Below are 18,537 nucleotides of genomic sequence, written 5' to 3'. Positions count from 1 at the left end.
CATTTACAGCAGCCCCTTCTCCAGATTCCTGAACCCCTTCTATATGCTGGATTAAGACCCCCAGCAGTTTCCAACAATGTACCTCAAAATGCCATATGAATAAACTCAACATGATAAATTGTTTAATAATCAGAAAACAAAAAGCAGGAGTATAAATCTATAAGATAGGGCAAGATTTAGATGTGTGATTTCCTGAGAACAAAAAACATTTAATCTACAGAAAAGAAAAACAAAACAAAAAAAATTAGACAAATAAAAAAGGAAAGTCATACACTAAATTATTTGAGATCACCTTTACCTTCCAAGTGGAAGGAAAAAAAACAAAACAATAAAAATAAATAAATCTCTATATATATAAGGCTAAGTGACCGACTGTATGTCCATCTGACCGGTACATATGACATGCACTGGCAATCTACATATATGGCTAAGGGACCGACTGTATGAATGTACATACATACGTCCGACTGACCAGCCGGCGGGTACATATGACACGCACTGGCAATTTAAAAATAAACATTGACTTGCACATGCATGATACATATACAGCTCTCGCTGGCACCAATTGCACGCGTGTGTTTCCATCTGTCATTGTCAATACATGAATGTGGTTGTTTTTGTTGAAATGATTTGTAATGGATCTATTATTGAAGCTACCTTTGAAAATAGTATATCTATAGATACTATTAAAAATATATCTAAACGTGTGATTCTTTGTCCAAAAAATGAGCACGTTCATAAATTAAATGAAGAAATTTTGGATAGACTCGATGGAGATTTTCACACTTATTTGAGTGATGATTCCATCGATTCAACGGATGATGCTGAAAAGGAAAATTTTCCCATCGAACTTCTTAATAGTATTACTCCTTTGGGAATTCTGTGTCATAAATTAAAATTGAAAGTAGGTGCAATCATGCTACTGAGAAATCTTAATAGCAAAAGGGGTCTTTGTAATGGTACTAGATTTATTGTCAAAAGGTTGTGACCTAACATAATCAAAGCTGAAGTATTAACAGGATCTGCAGAGGGAGAGGTTGTTCTGATTCCAAGAATTGATTTGTTCCCATCGGACACTGGCTTCCCATTTAATTTAATTCGAAGACAGTTTCCTATGATGCCAGCATTTGCGATGACTATTAATAAATCACAAGGACAAACTCTAGACAAAGTAGGAATATTCCTACCTGAACCCATTTTCGGACATGGTCAGCTATATGCTGCTTTCTCTTGAGTTCAAAGAGAGTGTGACATTAAAGTTGTAAATATTTCACCACACGGGAAATTAGTCAAGCACTCTGAAAGTGTTTTTATTCTTAATGTGGTATACAGGGAGATATTAAAATAAGTTTAATCAATTTGTCAGTCATTGTTTTTATCACTTGTTTTTATATCATTTTTTATATCTTTTTTGTTTTTATATCATGTCTTTGTTGTTGTTATATCATGTTGTGATTATTTATTAATCAATTTATATATTATTTTCATATACATTTTACTAATTTTCTTTCATGTCTGACACTTCTATTATAGACAAAGAGCAAATAGTGATATTACAATATCTCTTCTAATTAATTTCCTTTCAATATGTACGAATCTGTGCACCAGGACACTAGTAAAAGTTTGAAAACAGCCGAAACCGGTTTGGCTCAGTGGATGGAGCGTCGGCCTGCGGACTGAAGGGTCCCGGGTTCGGTTCTGGTCAAGGGCATGTACCTGGGTTGCGGGCACATCCCCAGTAGGAGATGTGCAGGAGGCAGCTGATCGATGTTTCTCTCTCATCGATGTTTCTAACTCTCTATCTCTCTCCCTTCCTCTCTGTAAAAAATCAATAAAATATATTTAAAAAAAAAAAAAGTTTGAAAACAGAAAATTAAGAATGTCTTATTACTTAGATCATGGCTCTTTTCAAATTGACAAATCTACTGATTACAAATATTGAGACATGTACAATAATAGTCTTACCTCCTTAATTAGAAGCTTAAAAACAGAAGGCACTTTCACAGAAATTTCATTTATTCCATAAAGCAATTTTCTATGACAAGAAAATATAATAATAGTATTATATTACATTACATAATAATAGTGTGATTTGGGGAAGTTACTTCATTACATAAAGCTCAAACCACAGACTGCTCCTAAATCTAGAACTTACACATTCATGTTTCTATATACTTGTCTTGTACAATTCAAATTCTCTACCTTTAGTATTTAAATTAAGTAGTTAATACTGGATAACTAACTATACAGCTATCATTTTGATTCATTCTATCTCATATCTTTTTGTGTGACAAATATCTTTCCAACTAGTCTATAATAATTATGTCAGCAAAGGTTTTCTTTTCCATTCTTGAACACAATAGGTCTGAACAATTTTGAATTGCAATTAATTTTTCCAAAAGCTTAGATAAATAAATTTAAGAGACCTGGTAATATTTTTCTAATAAGAATATTGTACTTTGCCCTAGTTGGTTTGGCTCAGTGAATAGAGCATTGGTCTGTGGACTGAAGAGTTCCGGGTTTGATTCCAGCCAAGGGCACATGCCTGAGTTAATGGCTCGACCCCAGTGGGGGGGGCATGCAGGAGGCAGCCGATCAATGATTCTCTCTCATCATTGATGTTCCTATCTCCCTCTCCCTTCTTCTCTGAAATCAATAAAAATATACCTAAAAAAAAAAAGAAAATATATATATATACATACATACATATACTATAGATATATATAAATGGTGTCCCAAAATTCACACAAGAAATAATTTTGATAGAAAACACAGGTTTATAATTAAAAATTGTAAATTTTTCATTGATTCATAAAGTATATAGTATAGGGTTATGTATGGAATAGCATATCGGGTAAATGGCCTCCACGGCTTTGCTGGCACATACGCACTCTTTGAAATTTTCCATTACCGTTTTGCATAAATGTGGCTGAATTTCGATGAGGCTCAGTTTCATCTTGATGGCTTGGTTAATCGACAAAATTGTCGCATTTCGGGTTCAGAAAATCCACAAGTGATTGTTGAGAAACAAATGTATCCACAATGTGTCACTGTTTGGTGCGGATTTGGGGCTGGAGGCATCATCAGACCATTCTTCTTCGAAAATGCGGCTGCTCAGGCAATAACAAAAGAGTGCATATGTGCCAGCAAAGCCATGGAAGCCATTTACCCGATATGCTATTCCATACATAACCCTATGCTGTATACTTTATGAATCAATAAAAAATTTACAATTTTTAATTAGATACCTGTGTTTTCTATCAAAATTACTTCTTGCATGAATTTTGGGACACCCTTTATATATATTGTACTAAGACCTAACCAATTCTGTTCAGTGGTTAGAGCATCGGCCTGCCCACTGAAAGGTCTCAGGTTCAATTCCAGTCAAGGGCACGTACCTCAGTTGCAAGCTTGATCTCCAGCCCTCGTTGGGGTGTGTGCAGGAGGCAACCAGTCGATGTGTCTCTCACATCAATGTTTCTCTCTCTCTGCCTCTCCCCCTCTCTTTCATTCACCCTTAAAAAAAAAAAATCAATGGGAAAAATATCCTCAGGTGAGGATTAACAAAACAAAATAAATAAAAAAATACTGGAGCCCAGCTGGCTCAGTGGTTGAGCATTGACCTATGAACCAGGAGGTCACAGTTCCATTCCCAGTCAGGGCACATACCTGGATTCCAGGCTCAATCCCCAGTGTGAGGCATACAGGAGGCAGCCAATCAATGATTCTCTGTCATCACTGATGTTTCTAACTCTCTCTCCCTCTCCCTTCCTCTCTGAAATATCTCTCTCTCTCTATCTATCTATCTATAAATATTCATTTTAAAACATTGTACACTTGACATTTTTTAAAAAATACTTTTAAAAAGTTGCTTGGCCCTGGCCAGTGTTACTCAGTGGTTAGAGCAGGGGTGGGCAAACTTTTTGACTCGAGGGCCACAATGGGTTCTTAAACTGGACCGGAGGGCCGGAACAAAAGCATGGATGGAGTGTTTGTGTGAACTAATATAAATTCAAAGTAAACATCATTACATAAAAGGGTACGGTCTTTTTTTTTTTTTTTTTAGTTTTATTCATTTCAAACGGGCGAGGGCCGTAGTTTGCCCACGGCTGGGTTAGAGCATCACTAGCCTGGTCAAGGGCTTGCACCTGGGTTGCAGATTCAATCCCCAGCCCATCCAGGCCGATATGTTTCTCTTCTCTTCTCTCCACCCCCCCCCCCCCCAAAAAAAAAATCAATGGAAAAAATATCCTCTCGTGAGGATTAACAACAAAAAAGAAAAGCTGCTTAAATCCTTCTGCTTAAATTCCTTATCATAGTGCTCTCTATATGATAGAGTAATTCTGGCCTTTTAAGAAGTATAAGTCTAAACGAAGAAGACTCTTTTACTAGTATATTCTAACACTTTGAAAAGATATGCTACAGGCGTATAAGAAAATTTCTAACTTAATTTGAAAATGGCACTTATCTTTAAATATGCAATACATCAATATAATTTTATACTTTAGCAGATAATAACATGATAAAAAAGATTGTCTCCCAATTTACAAATTTTCACTGTAGTAAATTTGAGCTCATGCTTATAATTCCTTATAGCAGTAAAATCCAAGATGTTATCAATTATAAGATATACTCATTATTGTATGTACAATTAAGAAAGATAAAGGATGACTCTCCATCCACTGTATAACACATTCCCCTTTTAGAAATGTTAAAATGTGGGGAAATGTATACCTGAGAATTGACGAAATATGGTATATTTTCAGGGATATCAACTTCATAGTATCAGCTCCAATATTTTTATAATTCTTAAATTGAGAGATAGCCTTACCCAAATAAAACATCAATAAGTTGTCAAGTTCTATGTCTATAATATTTAAATATGTTAATATGTACAACTATATGGTGAAAGGGTGAACTATACATACTACTGTATTTAGGAATTTTGATAATAGATCTGACTTTAGTTGGATAAAAATTACCTGTAGGCATGCATCCCCTTTGTCAGTCCTGCACTATGCTTTTCATAAATTGACGTACAAGAAACACCTTCATCCAGTCCCCTAAATAAATCCAAAGTTTTTACTTTAAACAAAGTTTAAAATATCCAAATGTCTTAATGCCTCATTTTTCTATATTCTGATTTTAAAGTGTGACTTCCTTACAAACAGAAATCCTTAACAAAAAACGAGATAATGAATGGGAATTTTAAAATCTAAAATTCCCAAGATAAACAATAGTGAAAGTTCTAAGTCTCAAAAGTGGCAACTTCTAAGTTATACAATGTATCTATCACATGATAAGATGGCTTTAAATACTCATGTTTATATAATAATATTATTATCCTTTAAGGCTGTGCACCAAAGCTGTAAGAGCTAATAACTAAACTAATAAAAATTAAAAGTAGAGTATGATAGTTTGAGAATTCCAAACTAAAAATAAAAAAATGTTTTACTTTATATTTAGTTCCTCCTCTTTAATTCTTTAAGCTTCACAGTAAGAAATCCTATTCATTTATTTTCTTTCTATAAAAGCATTCACCAAAATCCTTCCCTGATCTAATACATAGAGAGTACAGAATTTATGAGTCACGGGCAATGTCTAAAATCTGTAACAATTCTAATTGGGATTCAATTAACCTATCTACTTTCTCTCCAAAAATGTCTTAATTATACTGAGATTCTAGAATTAACTGAGATACTAATAATAGAACTCTGAAGAGACTCTTATACATCATTTAACTCCAATCCTTTTCCACTTTTGTCAGATAGGAAAATTAAGCTCCGTAAGTAACTGTTATCATAAATTCTACAAGTTTTTATGGTTGGCAAATGCTGCACAGCAATATGTTTGATGCTTTTTTCCCACTGAAGTTGATGACTTCTCCAAAGGCAGCAGCAATCAGCTCCAAGTCAATTTTTTTTAAAAACCAAAACACCAGCTCATTGGCAGTATTCTGTAAGGCAATAGTTCTTAACTAGGAATGGTCTTCACAACTAGGCATATGGAAATGCCCTGGTCCATTCCAGAATATTCTAATTCTTTAGTGTCAGGGGGGGGAAATCCAGGCATGAATATTTTAAATGCTCATAAGGTGATTCTCTTTGTATTGCTAATATTAAGAATTCCTTTAGCACTCTCAAGCAATGATACTTGAGTGTTTATAATAATTGCTTTAACAAAAGCAACAAAAATAGAATCCTAATTAATTAGTACTTATATAACTTGAAGCCTCCACAGAAATTTATCCAGTGATAAATTTTAAGAGATTACACCAATTTGTCCTACCCAAGGTTTAACACATTTGACAATGTCCCATCTTTATTCACATAGTGAAGTTGAATTTCCATCTATCTCTTCATCCCTCAAGTAGATACAAGTGGGTAGAACTGTGAGCATATTGGGAGTTAACAGTTCAGATAGGTATACTCAAAGTTCACTTTGAGATGAACCCTCAAAAAGAAAAGAACTCAGACTCAGTGGATTTTAGAATCATACTACTTTTCTAACTTTTATGTAAATTTTGCCACGATACAGGTTGCAAGTGACATTTCATTCTAAAATGGTTAATCTGTATTCAAATAACACTGGAAGTTGCTAAAGAATAAGTGAATAAAAGTTCTTCAATAAAAACCTATTCAATTTTATGTAACATTAGAATGAATTCTTTTCTATCTAGAACATTTTTAATATACTCATAATATAATCTAAACAAAAAAAAATCACTTACTTTAAGAAATCAAAATTGTGAAGAGTATCATTCCAGAAATATTTTACACTATGGTGGGTAAAGTAACGAATCTGTAAAACACATAAATGTTACATCAAAAAGCATTATCATCACTTGTTTTCAATTACATTTACTAACACAAATCTATCATCTAACAACATATTAAATTTAAAGTGATCACATGTGACATGTAAATGTAATCTGTTTCTTTTAATAATACCTGAACTGTTATAATACAGTGATAAACAGGCATTTTATATGCATATACATTTATCTCAAAAATAACTGCAAACACAATTATATACATCCATGATAGCATAACATGTAACAATTCTGATTCTTAAAGAAACCTTGAAACTAAGATTACAGTACCTGTTCTGATTGTGTCTGTGAATATTTACTTATCTCATGCCTGTTCTCTTCAGCCAAATTTTCAGTTAAAAGAACAGCATGGCCATTTGAAACCTTATTAGCCACAGATTTTGGACTCGAAAATGGATGAGTTTTCAGAGAAAGCAAGCGAATTTTTGCACAAAACCACGTTTTGAATTCATCCTTACAAGAGAGAAAGGTAAAGAATCAATTATGTATATTATACAACTGTCTACATTTTTATTTGATTTCCATTCTTTACAATATTATTTACTCATCTCTAACTGAGAAAGCATCACTTCCTACTAACTTAACCATTTCATAAAGATGCATAAATTTAAATGTGAAGTGCTTTCCACTGCTTACCATTTAAATGGCATACTTCACTAACACAATATCCCGTAAAAGTTCATGAGTACTTTTTTAATTTACCCAACATACTCAGACTAGATATTAATGCATTTTATAAAATACTTCCCGGTCGGATCATTAAAAAACAAATAAACACAACACCCTGAGATGTAACAGCATCACATAGTAGAAGCAACTTGTTTGGTGAATGAGAGATCCTATAGTTCTAACTGTCCGGTGACCTTGAAGGACAGCATATAATCTCTCAGTGCATCAAGAGCTTAAAAGGAAGGGTAGGATTTGATCATCTTTAAGATTCTTTATACTCTAATTGCTCTGATAATATTCACTTCAAACACAGGTGCTTTAGAAATAGTAGGATTAGTATTCCTCATTATATCTTACAGTGATGTTCTCTTCATATATTATTTTCAACAAAGTACACACAAAGACATTCTTTTACTCCTCAAATAATCAGCTACAGTACAAGTAAATCCATGGACTTACAGTAGTCCTCAGCAGCACCACTTCACAGTCTTTAATTGCAGTTCTAATACAGGTTGCCTTCACCCGCCACTCAGGCATCCAATAGAGGAGGAGCAGGAGAAAGCCACCGGTGCAAACCACTCCTAGAGAAACTATGGCAAGCTTCCAGCGACATAAATTATAGCCATAAATTTCCTGCATGGATATAGTAATCATGATTAATCATCAAATGATATGAAAGATAAATCCAAAGTTCTTTGTTTTCCAGATGGTTATTGTCTTGTCAGATAAACTACAAATATTTTCCCAACCCATAATTTATCTTTAAATTTTGTTTCTCAGAAGCTTATTGTCAAAGGTATACTTTTTAAGTGGCAAAATCTTTTGATATTTACACATTACATTCTACATTTGATGTTATCATCCTATATAATAAAAGGTTAATATGCAAATCGACCTAACAGTGGAACAACCGGTCGCTATGATGTACACTGACCACCAAGGGGCAGATGCTCAATGCAGGAGCTTCCCCCTGGTGGTCAGTGCACTCCCACTGAGCAAGAAGCTGGGCTCACAGCTAGTGAGCGCAGCAGTGGTGGTGGGAGCCTCTCCCACATCTGCAGATGTCTGATGGCACTAAGCTATCAGTCAGACATCCTCCGAGGGCTCCCGGACTTTGAGAGGGCACAGGCCGGACTGAGGGGCCCCCCCCCCTCCCTCCCTCCCCCACCCACTCAGTGCATGAATTTCGTGCACCAGGCCTCTAGTTAGTAACATAATACTTTCCCACTGATATAGTATATTTACATTTAATATACATTCCTAGAACTTTTATAATTCCATTTTTACATTTATCTTTTGAATTCTTCTAGAACTTTTCTTGTTATAAGATAGGTTTTTTAAAATAAACTTTTATATTTGAAATAATTTGATTTGCTGAAAAGATACAAAAATATTAAGAGTTCCTGTATACCCTTCATCCAATGTTAACATCTTGGTACATTTGTCAACATCAAAAAGATTAGCCCAGCCAGCATGGCTCAGTGGTTGAGCATCGACCTATGAACCAGGAGGTCACGGTTCAATTCTTGGTCAGGGCACATGTGCATACTTGATCCCCAGTAGGGGGGTGTGGAAAAGGCAGCCGATCAATGATTCTCTCTTATCATTGATGTTTCTATCTCTCTCTCCTTCTCCCTTCCTCTCTGAAATCAATAAAAATACTAGTATATATTAAAAGAATAAAAAGCATTAACACTGTATATTATATTAAGTAAATCTTGTCTTTATTAGAATTTCACCATTTTTTTTCACCGTCTTTTTTTTTTGTTTAAGGATATAATTTAGAATATCATGTTGCATTTAGTTAAGTTTTAACTTTATTTTTTTTTCCAAATCTTTAACTAATTGTCCCAATACTACTGTTACTGATCAATCTGACCTTCTGACCCAAATTATTCAAATTGTTTCAGTTACCCTAACAAGGGCTGCCAAATTTAGCAAATGAAAATGCAAAGGGCCTATTTAAATTCAAATTTCAGATAAAAAAACCAAGTAATTTTTTTGTTGCCCTCTGCAATATTAGGGACATGCTTCTACTAAAAATGTATTCCTTGATTATCTGAAATCCACATTTAATATTTAACAAGGAGTCTTATACAGGGTAGAGCAAAAGTAAGTTTACAGTTATAAGTACTCAAAACAGTTTATTCTTGTATTATTATTTATTAATGAACATATTATTTTCCATATAACAATTGTAAACCTACTCTTTCCCTACCTTCTTTTTATCTGACAACTCTATCTCCTTCCATCCGCCACACACAGAAGAGTTGAAAAGTGTGTTTTTTAAATTAAGCTGATATTCAACATTTTATAAATCAAAATCAGAAATCTTGGATTTGGAATTATATTTTAAGCATTAGCTAACATAACTTCTCAAATTACCAAATGAAAAAACATACTTCTTTCCTCCAGGTTTTAACAGTTCAGAAGTGAAATAGGAATTATTCTAAAACAAATAGAAATGCTATATAATCCCAATTAAAAAACACAGTCAGGATGAGGAAAATACATTAACTTAGCTGTGTTTTGTTTTTTTAATTTACTTTTCTACTTCCCTAGTATAATAAATTGCAGAGATAAATTCTTCACACTTTATAAGTAAATAATAAATACTGGTTACCATTTCATCTTCTTGACCCTGATTGATAGTCTTCCTTTCTTCTTTATCCATATCTACAGTGATTTAGAAGGTCTTGTACTTCAGAACAGTTGAAGACAACTGAGAGATGAGAGGAACAAATGTTAGGAAATTATTATTTATCTTAGTATACTATATAACTTCATATTATTACATTTCTTGTTGTGACATATGTATCAATGTTTAACTGGTACTTAAGTAACCACTAAAGTGCTAGCTGGTTCTAATGCCATTTTCAATGGCGTGCCAGTTCTTGCACCTGCATTACTTACAATCACAAAACGTGGCATATTCCATTAATGAATTTGTACTAGCAATAGCCCTGCTACAAAACAATTTAAATTCTGGGAGAAAATACTACAGAATCTTCCCTTTCATTCTCCAGACTCAGAGACGTAACCTAGTTGTGCCGTAAAAGTGCTTCACACAACTCAATTTATTGCTTGAAGTATAGTGAAGAGGTAAAGCACCAGTAGTGAAACCACCCCAAAACCTCTTAGGGATTAAAGTATCATCCGTCAAATGTTTACTAAGCAAGCATCTATTACATGAATGACATTCCCTGGCCACTAGTCAATCCCTATGGCATGTGTACCACTATTGGAGGTCACTCAACTGATTCCCCCGTTCTCATTCCAAAGTCCACTAAGCAATCTTATGACTACTTCTGACTACTCATGATGCTTGTCTAGGAGAAAATTCACTGAGCTCATCAACAAAGTTTTTTCCCCTGTATTAAAAAAAATGAGATTAATTATAAACAGACATTCGGCCACACATTAAAGAGATTTGCAAATTGTAGAACAATGCCTATTTTCTCATGATTTTTTTTGGTTATGGCAAATATTTTTCAGAAAAATGTTACTTAAAATGTAATAAATGTATTATTGTCACATCTTATTAAACTAATATTCTCAAATCTATATCAGTTTTAACTAACATGGTATCAACAGATACAATGCACATAAACAAAAGCTTTTCAGAGTTCACAATAAACATTAAAGCAGTGGTTCTCAACCTTCCTGTATTAAAGCGACCCTTTAATACAGTTCCTTATGTTGTGGTGACCCCCAACCATAAAATTATTTTCATTGCTACTTCATGACTGTAATTTTACTACTGTTATGAATCGTACTGTAAATATCTGATATGCAGGATGTATTTTCATTATTACAAATTGAACATAATTAAAGCATAGTGATTAATCACAAAAACAATATGTAATTATATATGTGCTTTCCGATGGTCTTAGGCGACCCCTGTGAAAGGGTCGTTCGACCCCCAAAGAGGTCGCGACCCAGGTTGAGAACCGCTGCATTAAAGGTTACCAGTCTGAGCCCAAAGCCTTGGAGAGCCACTGCTTTAGACTAGGTTGATGTCTGCAGAACAGCCAATAGGTAATATAACCTCTCAGTCCAAATGTCATGTTTCTACCTCATCTAGCCAGTGTGCAGTACAGGCCTGACACATGGTAGACACTCAAAAATTACTTGTTGAGTGAATAACACTTGTTGTGCTAAGATAGCATTAGCTGTTTAATGTTTATAAATGTTAGGAAATTATTTTTCCTAGTAGACTATATAACTTCATATTATCACATTTCTTGTGATACATGTATCAATGTTTAACTGATACTTAAGTAATCAAGTAAAATAGCCAAGTAAAACCAACTGCAGCATTTTAAACTAATCTCATATATGACTACTGAAATCTCAACAAAATGACCAATGAAAATATTGGTGCCTCCTATACCAGCACCCAGCACTTGTCTACCTTCTGGTAGCCCTGGAGATGGGGTCAGAGCTAAGTAGAGCCAGGACTTTCTATAGAAATAAAAGGCAGAATTTTAAGATAGACAGAGATAGATAGATAGATAGATAGATAGATAGATAGATAGATAGATAGATAGATGACTTAGTGCCATCTTGGAAAAGAAAATTTAGAAGTATCTGGTCCAACTTCCCCAAAAGAAACCATATTATACAAAAAAAAAACAAAAAACAAAAAAAAAACACACCTTTGGGAAATTTAGTAGCAAGTTATTTTTAGTCTAGGGCAGTATTACAGCCATGAAGCATGTTACTACCATGTTAAGACTAATCCATCAAATCAATATTATATGAGGAACCTGCTGCTATGGACTATAGGGAGAATGAACTAGCCCAACCTCTTCCCTGTTCAAAAGGTCAGCAGCTGTTACCTGAACATGGAAGAGATAGACCAATCTTGCAAGATTTAAATGTGCACATGCCCACTTTCAAAGGTTAAGACAAAGGCATCTACCCTGATGCTGTTCCCACAAAAAAAATACCAGTCTCAGGTTCTTAACTATAGTCCATGGTTCTTCCATAAGTTCTGGACTGAATCTCAGGATCATCATTCAGGATTCATCAAACTCATTTTTTGTAATTAACTAGAGGCCGGGTGCATGGATTCATGCACCGGTGGGGTCCCTCGGCCTGGCCTCCGCCCTCTCGCAATCCAGGACACCACCAATGCATGGTTGGGGCTGACTGGGCCAGGGAGGGACCACAGGAGGTTGGCCATCTGGGAAGGGACTGTGGGAGGGCTACAGGGCATATCTGGCCCATCTGGCCCAGTCCTGATCTGCTGGACCCCGGCAGCGAGCTAACCTACTGGTTGGAGTGCCTGCCCCCTGGTGGTCAGTGCACATAATAGCTACCGGTCATTCGGTTGAATGGTCACTTAAGCTTTTATATATATAGATTACATATAATTCTGATCCCCATTTTCCACCACCACCACCTAAAATATGTTTGTTTGTTTTTTTAATATATTTTATTGATTTTTTACAGAGAGGAAGGGAGAGAGATAGAGAGTCAGAAACATCGATCAGTTGCCTCCTGCACATCCCCCACTGGGGATTGCCCGCAACCCAGGTACATGCCCTTGACCGGAATCGAACCTGGAACCCTTCAGTCCACAGGCCGATGCTCTATCCACTGAACCAAACCAGTTTCGGCCTAAAATATGTTTTCTAACCAAAAAATAAATAAAATAAAATATGTTTCTTCAGGGGAGAAACTATGTTGAGACTTCTGCTTCCAACCAAGATGAAAAAACAGAGACCAGATTTGCCTTCCCATCTAAAACAACAACAAAATGGACAAAATATATAAAACAAGTTTTCAAGAAAACGGACACCAGGTAATGAAAGAAACTGATACAGAGATAGGAAGGAAACTAGATGAGCTTTGCAATTATCCCAGTTTGCAAACTAAAGAGTCTACAGCAAACACATCAAACTCGTGCCAGCGGGCCGGGAGTTTGACATGTTTGGTCTACAGTCTGCAAAAAAAGGGAAGGCAGGGAACCCAGGGGGAGTAGAGCAGTCTCTCTGATTTGGGGAGATGAGGCTGGGTGTCTGGGAAGGCACCAAAGTGACCAGCTTTGCAGGGCAGATCTGCACAGAGAAAGGACACTGAAAATCTGCAAGATGATCCCTATCCCTCTCAAGTCTTCTACCAAATACTGATCAGCACTTATGTGTGAGGCAAAAATACCAGAAGCTAGGGAAAAACCACCCAAAACCAATAACCATCAGGGCTCATACAAAGCTGGGCAGAGTGCCTATTCCAACCAACTACAGTGAAAAACCTCATTAGTCACAAAGAATCAGGGAGAGTATTCAGAAGGGTTTTGCTTCAGTAATAGTACCCAATTAGCCCCAAACGAAAAGCTACTCTGGTGGTCCTGACTAACAAAGCTTTTGAGACTTGAAAGAATAAAATTGTTTCTAAGTAACGTAACTGCTTCACATAATAAAGTTCAAGGAGATTTTTAGAAATACAAAATATATAGTCCCAATAAGTCACAATGTCTGACATCCAAATTAAACTTAACAGGCATGAAAGAAAGAAAAAATACAACCCATAATGAGAAAAATCAATCAATAGAAAAGGACCCAGAACAGATAATAGAATAGAATTGGTTGACAAGGACATTAAAACAACTGCTATAACTGTAGACTAAATGTTTAAAAACCAACAGGAAAGACTGAACATGTTAAGCAGAGACATATGAAGAAAAAAATCAAATTGAACATAATATAAAAAGTACATCTCAGATGAAAAAAATATGAAGATGAACTTAACAGATTTGACAGTGCAAAAGAAAAATCAATGAACTTGAAGACATAATAGAATATTCAAAACGAAAAATGGAGAAAAAAATTAGAAGCACATACCACCACCACCACCACCACCACCAGTAAGCTGTGAGACAACTTCAAGTGACCTTAATATATATGCATCATGGGAGAGACCAAAAAAATATGTAATGATATAATGGCCAAAATTTTCCAAATTAGATGAAAAAATTATAAGCCCATAGATCCAAGAAGTCCAACTAACACTAAGCAAAGAAACATTAAGAAGTTATACCAGGGCATGTCATCATCAAACTATTTAAAAGAAATGATAAAAAATATTGTGAAAGGAGCTGGCAAAAAAAGATATGTTACGACCTAACTGGTTTGGCTCAATGGATAGAGCGTCAGCCTGAGGATTGAAGGGTCCCAGGTTCGATTCCAGTAAAGGGCATGTACCTTGGTTGTGGGCACATCCTCAGTAGAGAGTGTACAGGAGGCAGCCAATCAATGATTCTCTCTCATCATTGATGTTTCTATCTCTCTCTCCCTTTCCCTTCTTTTTTTTTTTTTTTAAATATATTTTATTGATTTTTCACAGAGAGGAAGGGAGAGAGATAGAGAGCCAGAAACACCGATGAGAGAGAAACATCGACCAGCCGCCTCCTGCACATTTCCCACTGGGGATGCGCCCCCAACCCAGGCACATGCCCCCGACCGGAATCGAACCTGGGACCCTTCAGTCCACAGGCCGACGCTCTATCCACTGAGCCAAACCGGTTTTGGCTCCCTTTCCCTTCTTCTCTAAAATCAATAAAATATAGACAGGAACCAAGATGGTGGCATAAGTAAACACCTGAACTTGCTGCCTTGCACAACCACATCAAAAGTACAATTAAAAAACAAAACGGATATCATCCAGAACCACGGGAAGGCTGGCTGAGTGGAAGTTCTACAACTAGAAGACAAGAGAAAAGCACATTGAGACTGGTAGGAGGTGCGGAGGTGCGGGAGTGCGGAGGAGGCGTGCGAAACAGGCTGGCAACTGGGTATGCTGTTGTCTTTTTCAATCAGGAGGGAGGTAAATCAATCAATAGAAAAGGATCCAGAACTGATAATAGAATAGAATCGGTTGACAAGCTCCCGACTGCTCTGAACTCCAGTTCCGGGGGAGACTCTGGGGACCCAGACTCATACTGGGAGAAACTGGACTGTCTGTCATCGGGCTGTAACGTGAGGGTGGCTTTCTCTCAGAGTTGCTGTTTACAGCGATCACTGTTCCTGCACGGGGCTGCGGGACACAGAGACCCAGGGACCTCTTCGGAGCAGGGCTGACGGGAAGCCATTGCTGTTTGCTCCGCCCCGGTGATTCCCTGAGACCCTGCCCCACCCAAGCTGTGAACAGAGGCTTTTGCATATGAATAGCCTGGCCTTTTGCAAGCTAAAACCTAACAAACTACAGCTGGGTCAGAGAGCCCCAGAACTTCCAAAAGAAGGCACAAGACTCTACAGCAGCCTGCATTGCTTCACAGCGGGGCCTCATCTGGGCACCTCCAAACCCCAAAAAAAGAGGAGGAATCTGCAGATCTCTCTGTAGCTCCTGCTGGGTGGACTCAGGCAGTGGCTGACTTTGCACCTCCTTGGAGATCCAAGAGCAAGTGTACCCAGTGGTCAGAGTGAGACCATACCAGATTACAATGCTTCAGATCCATAAGAGACACACTCAAGGGGCAGACTCAGTGAGCACCAAAGCCCCATTGAAGCAAGTCTTGCCCTGGAGGGGTGTCTCCAGCACAGAAGTTCTCCCACTGCAGACACAGCTGATTCTCACAGCCAACTGGCCTGGAGGTCAATTCTTCTCAGCGATACCTACAACAATCAAGGCTTAACTACAACAAGACTGTGCACACAGCCCACAAAGGGGTGCACCAAGAGTGTCCACCTCAGGTAATTGGGGAGGCTGAGCAACTGGGCCCTATAGGACACCTAGTACACAAAGCCACTCTATCAACACAGGGAAGCAGCCAAAATGCGAAGACAAAGAAACATGTCACAAATGAAAGAAATGGAGGAAAGCAAACTACTGGATATAGAGTTCAAAACCACGGTTATAAGGTTACTCAAGAATCTTCTAGAAACCTCTGAAAAATTTAGTGAGACCCTCAAGGATATGAAAAAGGACCAATTAGAAATTAAGCATACACTGACTGAAATAAAGAATAATATACAAAGATCCAACAGCAGACTAGAAGACCCCAAGAAGCAAGTCAAAGATTTGAAATACAAAGAAGTAAAAAATACCCAACTGGAAAAGAAAAAAATTCCAAAAATATGAAAATAGTGTAAGGAGCCTCTGGGACAACTTCAAGCGTACCAACACCCGAATTATGGGGGTGCCAGAAGAAGAGAGAGAGCAAGATATTGAAAACCTATTTGAAGAAATAATGGCAGAAAACTTCCCCTACCTGGTGAAAGAAACAGACTTACAAATCCAGGAAGCGCAGAGAACCCCAAACAAAAGGAATCCAAAGAGGATCACACCAGGACACATCATAATTAAAATGCCAAGGGCAAAAGACAAAGAGAGAATCTTAAAAGCAGCAAGAGAAAAACAGTTAGTTACCTACAAGGGAGTACCCGTACGATTGTCAGCTGATTTCTCAGCAGAAACTATGCAGGCCATATGGGAGTGGCAAGAAATATTCAAAGTGATGAATAGCAAGAACCTACAACCAAGATTATTCTACCCAGCAAAGCTATCATTCAGAATTGAAGGTCAGATAAAGAGCTTCACAGATAAGAAAAAGCTAAAGGAGTTCATCACCACCAAACCAGTATTATATGAAAAGCTGAAAGGTATTCTTTAAGAAGAGGAAGAAGAAGAAAAAAGTAAAGATAAAAATTATGAACAACAAAGTGACAACAAATACACATCTATCAACAAGTGAATCTAAAAATCAAGTGAATAAAAAATCTGATGAACAGAATAAACTGGTGAATATAATAGAATCAAGGGCATAGAAAGGGAGTGGACAATTCTCAGGGGGAAACGGGTGTGGGGGTGCGGGAAGAGACTGGACAAAAATCGTGCACCTTTGGATGAGGACAGTGGGTGGGGAGTGAGGGCGGAGGGTAGGGCGGGAACTGGGAGGAGGAGAGTTATGGGGGGGGGAAAAAGAGGAACAAATGTAATAATCTGAACAATAAAGATTTAATTAAAACAAAACAAAACAAAACAAAACAAAAAAAGAAACAAAAAATGAGATAAATTAAAAACAAATAGAAAGATGACTGATTGAAACCCAACCATATTAATGATCACATTAAATATAAATGGTCTAAACACCAATTAAAAGGCAGAGATTGTGGTTGTATTTTTTTAAAAGACTATAGGCAACTACATGCATCCTATCTATATTAATAATAGAGGAATACGCAAATTCTCCAGGACGCCGTCACAGTAACAACCGAACAGCAGGCTGCATGGGGTGACAAGGCCGGCAGGGGGGTTAGTGAGGAATGACCAAATGACTGAACAGCAGGCTGCATGGGGTGACCAGGCCAGCGGGTGGGAGACGGAGGGAGGGGGAGTTAGGGGTGACCAGTCCGGCATGGGAGAACAGTTAGGGGCAGTTGGGCAGCAGGAGAGGGCAGTTGTGGGCAATTGGGCCTGCAGGGGAGGGCAGTTGGGGGCCATCGGGTCAGCAGGGGAGGGCAGGTGGGGGCTATCAGGCCGGCAGGGGAGCAGTTAGATGTCAATCAGGCCAGCAGGGGAGCGGTTAGGGGGCAATCAGGATGGCAGGCAGAAGCAGTTAGGGGCAATCAGGTAGGCAGGCAGGCAAGCGGTTAGGAGCCAGCGGTCCCAGATTGTGAGAGGGATGTCGTGGGATCAGGCCAAAACTGGCAGTCAGACATCCCCCAAGTGGTCCCAGATTGGAGAGGGTGCAGGCCGGGTTGAGGGATACCCCGCCACCGTGCACAAATTTTGTGCACCGGGCCTCTAGTATTATTAATAATCCTAAACGCATATACATTTAACAGACCTTCAAAATACACAAATCAGAAACTAATAAAACTGGAAGGAAATAGAGAAATTCACAATTACTGTTGGAGATTTCATTTCAATACCACTCAATAAGAGATAGAACAAGTAAATTAAAAATACTAGTTTGGACATAGAAGATATAAACAACAGTATCAATCAAGTGGTCCTAACTGGTACTTACAGAACATTCTACTCAACCACAGCAAAATATAGATTTTTTAAGACTTATACACAGAATATTT

At 37.3% G+C, this 18,537-nt stretch overlaps 1 protein-coding gene across 12 annotated transcripts in view; it reads right to left on the bottom strand.

The window, feature by feature from the left end:
- The window catches only part of ATP13A3 (ATPase 13A3), a 108,315-nt gene that overhangs the window by 65,209 nt on the left and 24,569 nt on the right, over positions 1 to 18,537 (bottom strand). For 9 of the 12 annotated variants that reach the window (XR_004974422.1, XR_004974421.1, XR_004974424.1 and 6 more), the window contains 6 exons: positions 10,125 to 10,223; positions 7,961 to 8,134; positions 7,103 to 7,285; positions 6,731 to 6,801; positions 4,983 to 5,063; positions 1,966 to 2,035 (listed from right to left, as the gene is read on the bottom strand). Coding sequence is in view for 6 of the 12 variants with exons in the window: in XM_036352759.1 (XP_036208652.1) it covers positions 1,966 to 2,035; positions 4,983 to 5,063; positions 6,731 to 6,801; positions 7,103 to 7,285; positions 7,961 to 8,134; positions 10,125 to 10,175 (630 nt within the window). In the remaining 6 variants the exon portion in view is untranslated. Of the gene's footprint in view, positions 1 to 1,965; positions 2,036 to 4,982; positions 5,064 to 6,730; positions 6,802 to 7,102; positions 7,286 to 7,960; positions 8,135 to 10,124; positions 10,224 to 18,537 lie in introns of those variants that run through there. The other 3 variants (XM_036352760.1, XM_036352765.1, XM_036352764.1) reach the window with 3 other exon arrangements.

Source organism: Myotis myotis, unplaced genomic scaffold (genome assembly GCF_014108235.1).
Source record: "Myotis myotis isolate mMyoMyo1 unplaced genomic scaffold, mMyoMyo1.p scaffold_m19_p_2, whole genome shotgun sequence".
Classification (NCBI taxonomy): Eukaryota; Metazoa; Chordata; class Mammalia; order Chiroptera; family Vespertilionidae; genus Myotis; species Myotis myotis.
This window is presented reverse-complemented; position numbering and strand designations above follow the sequence as displayed.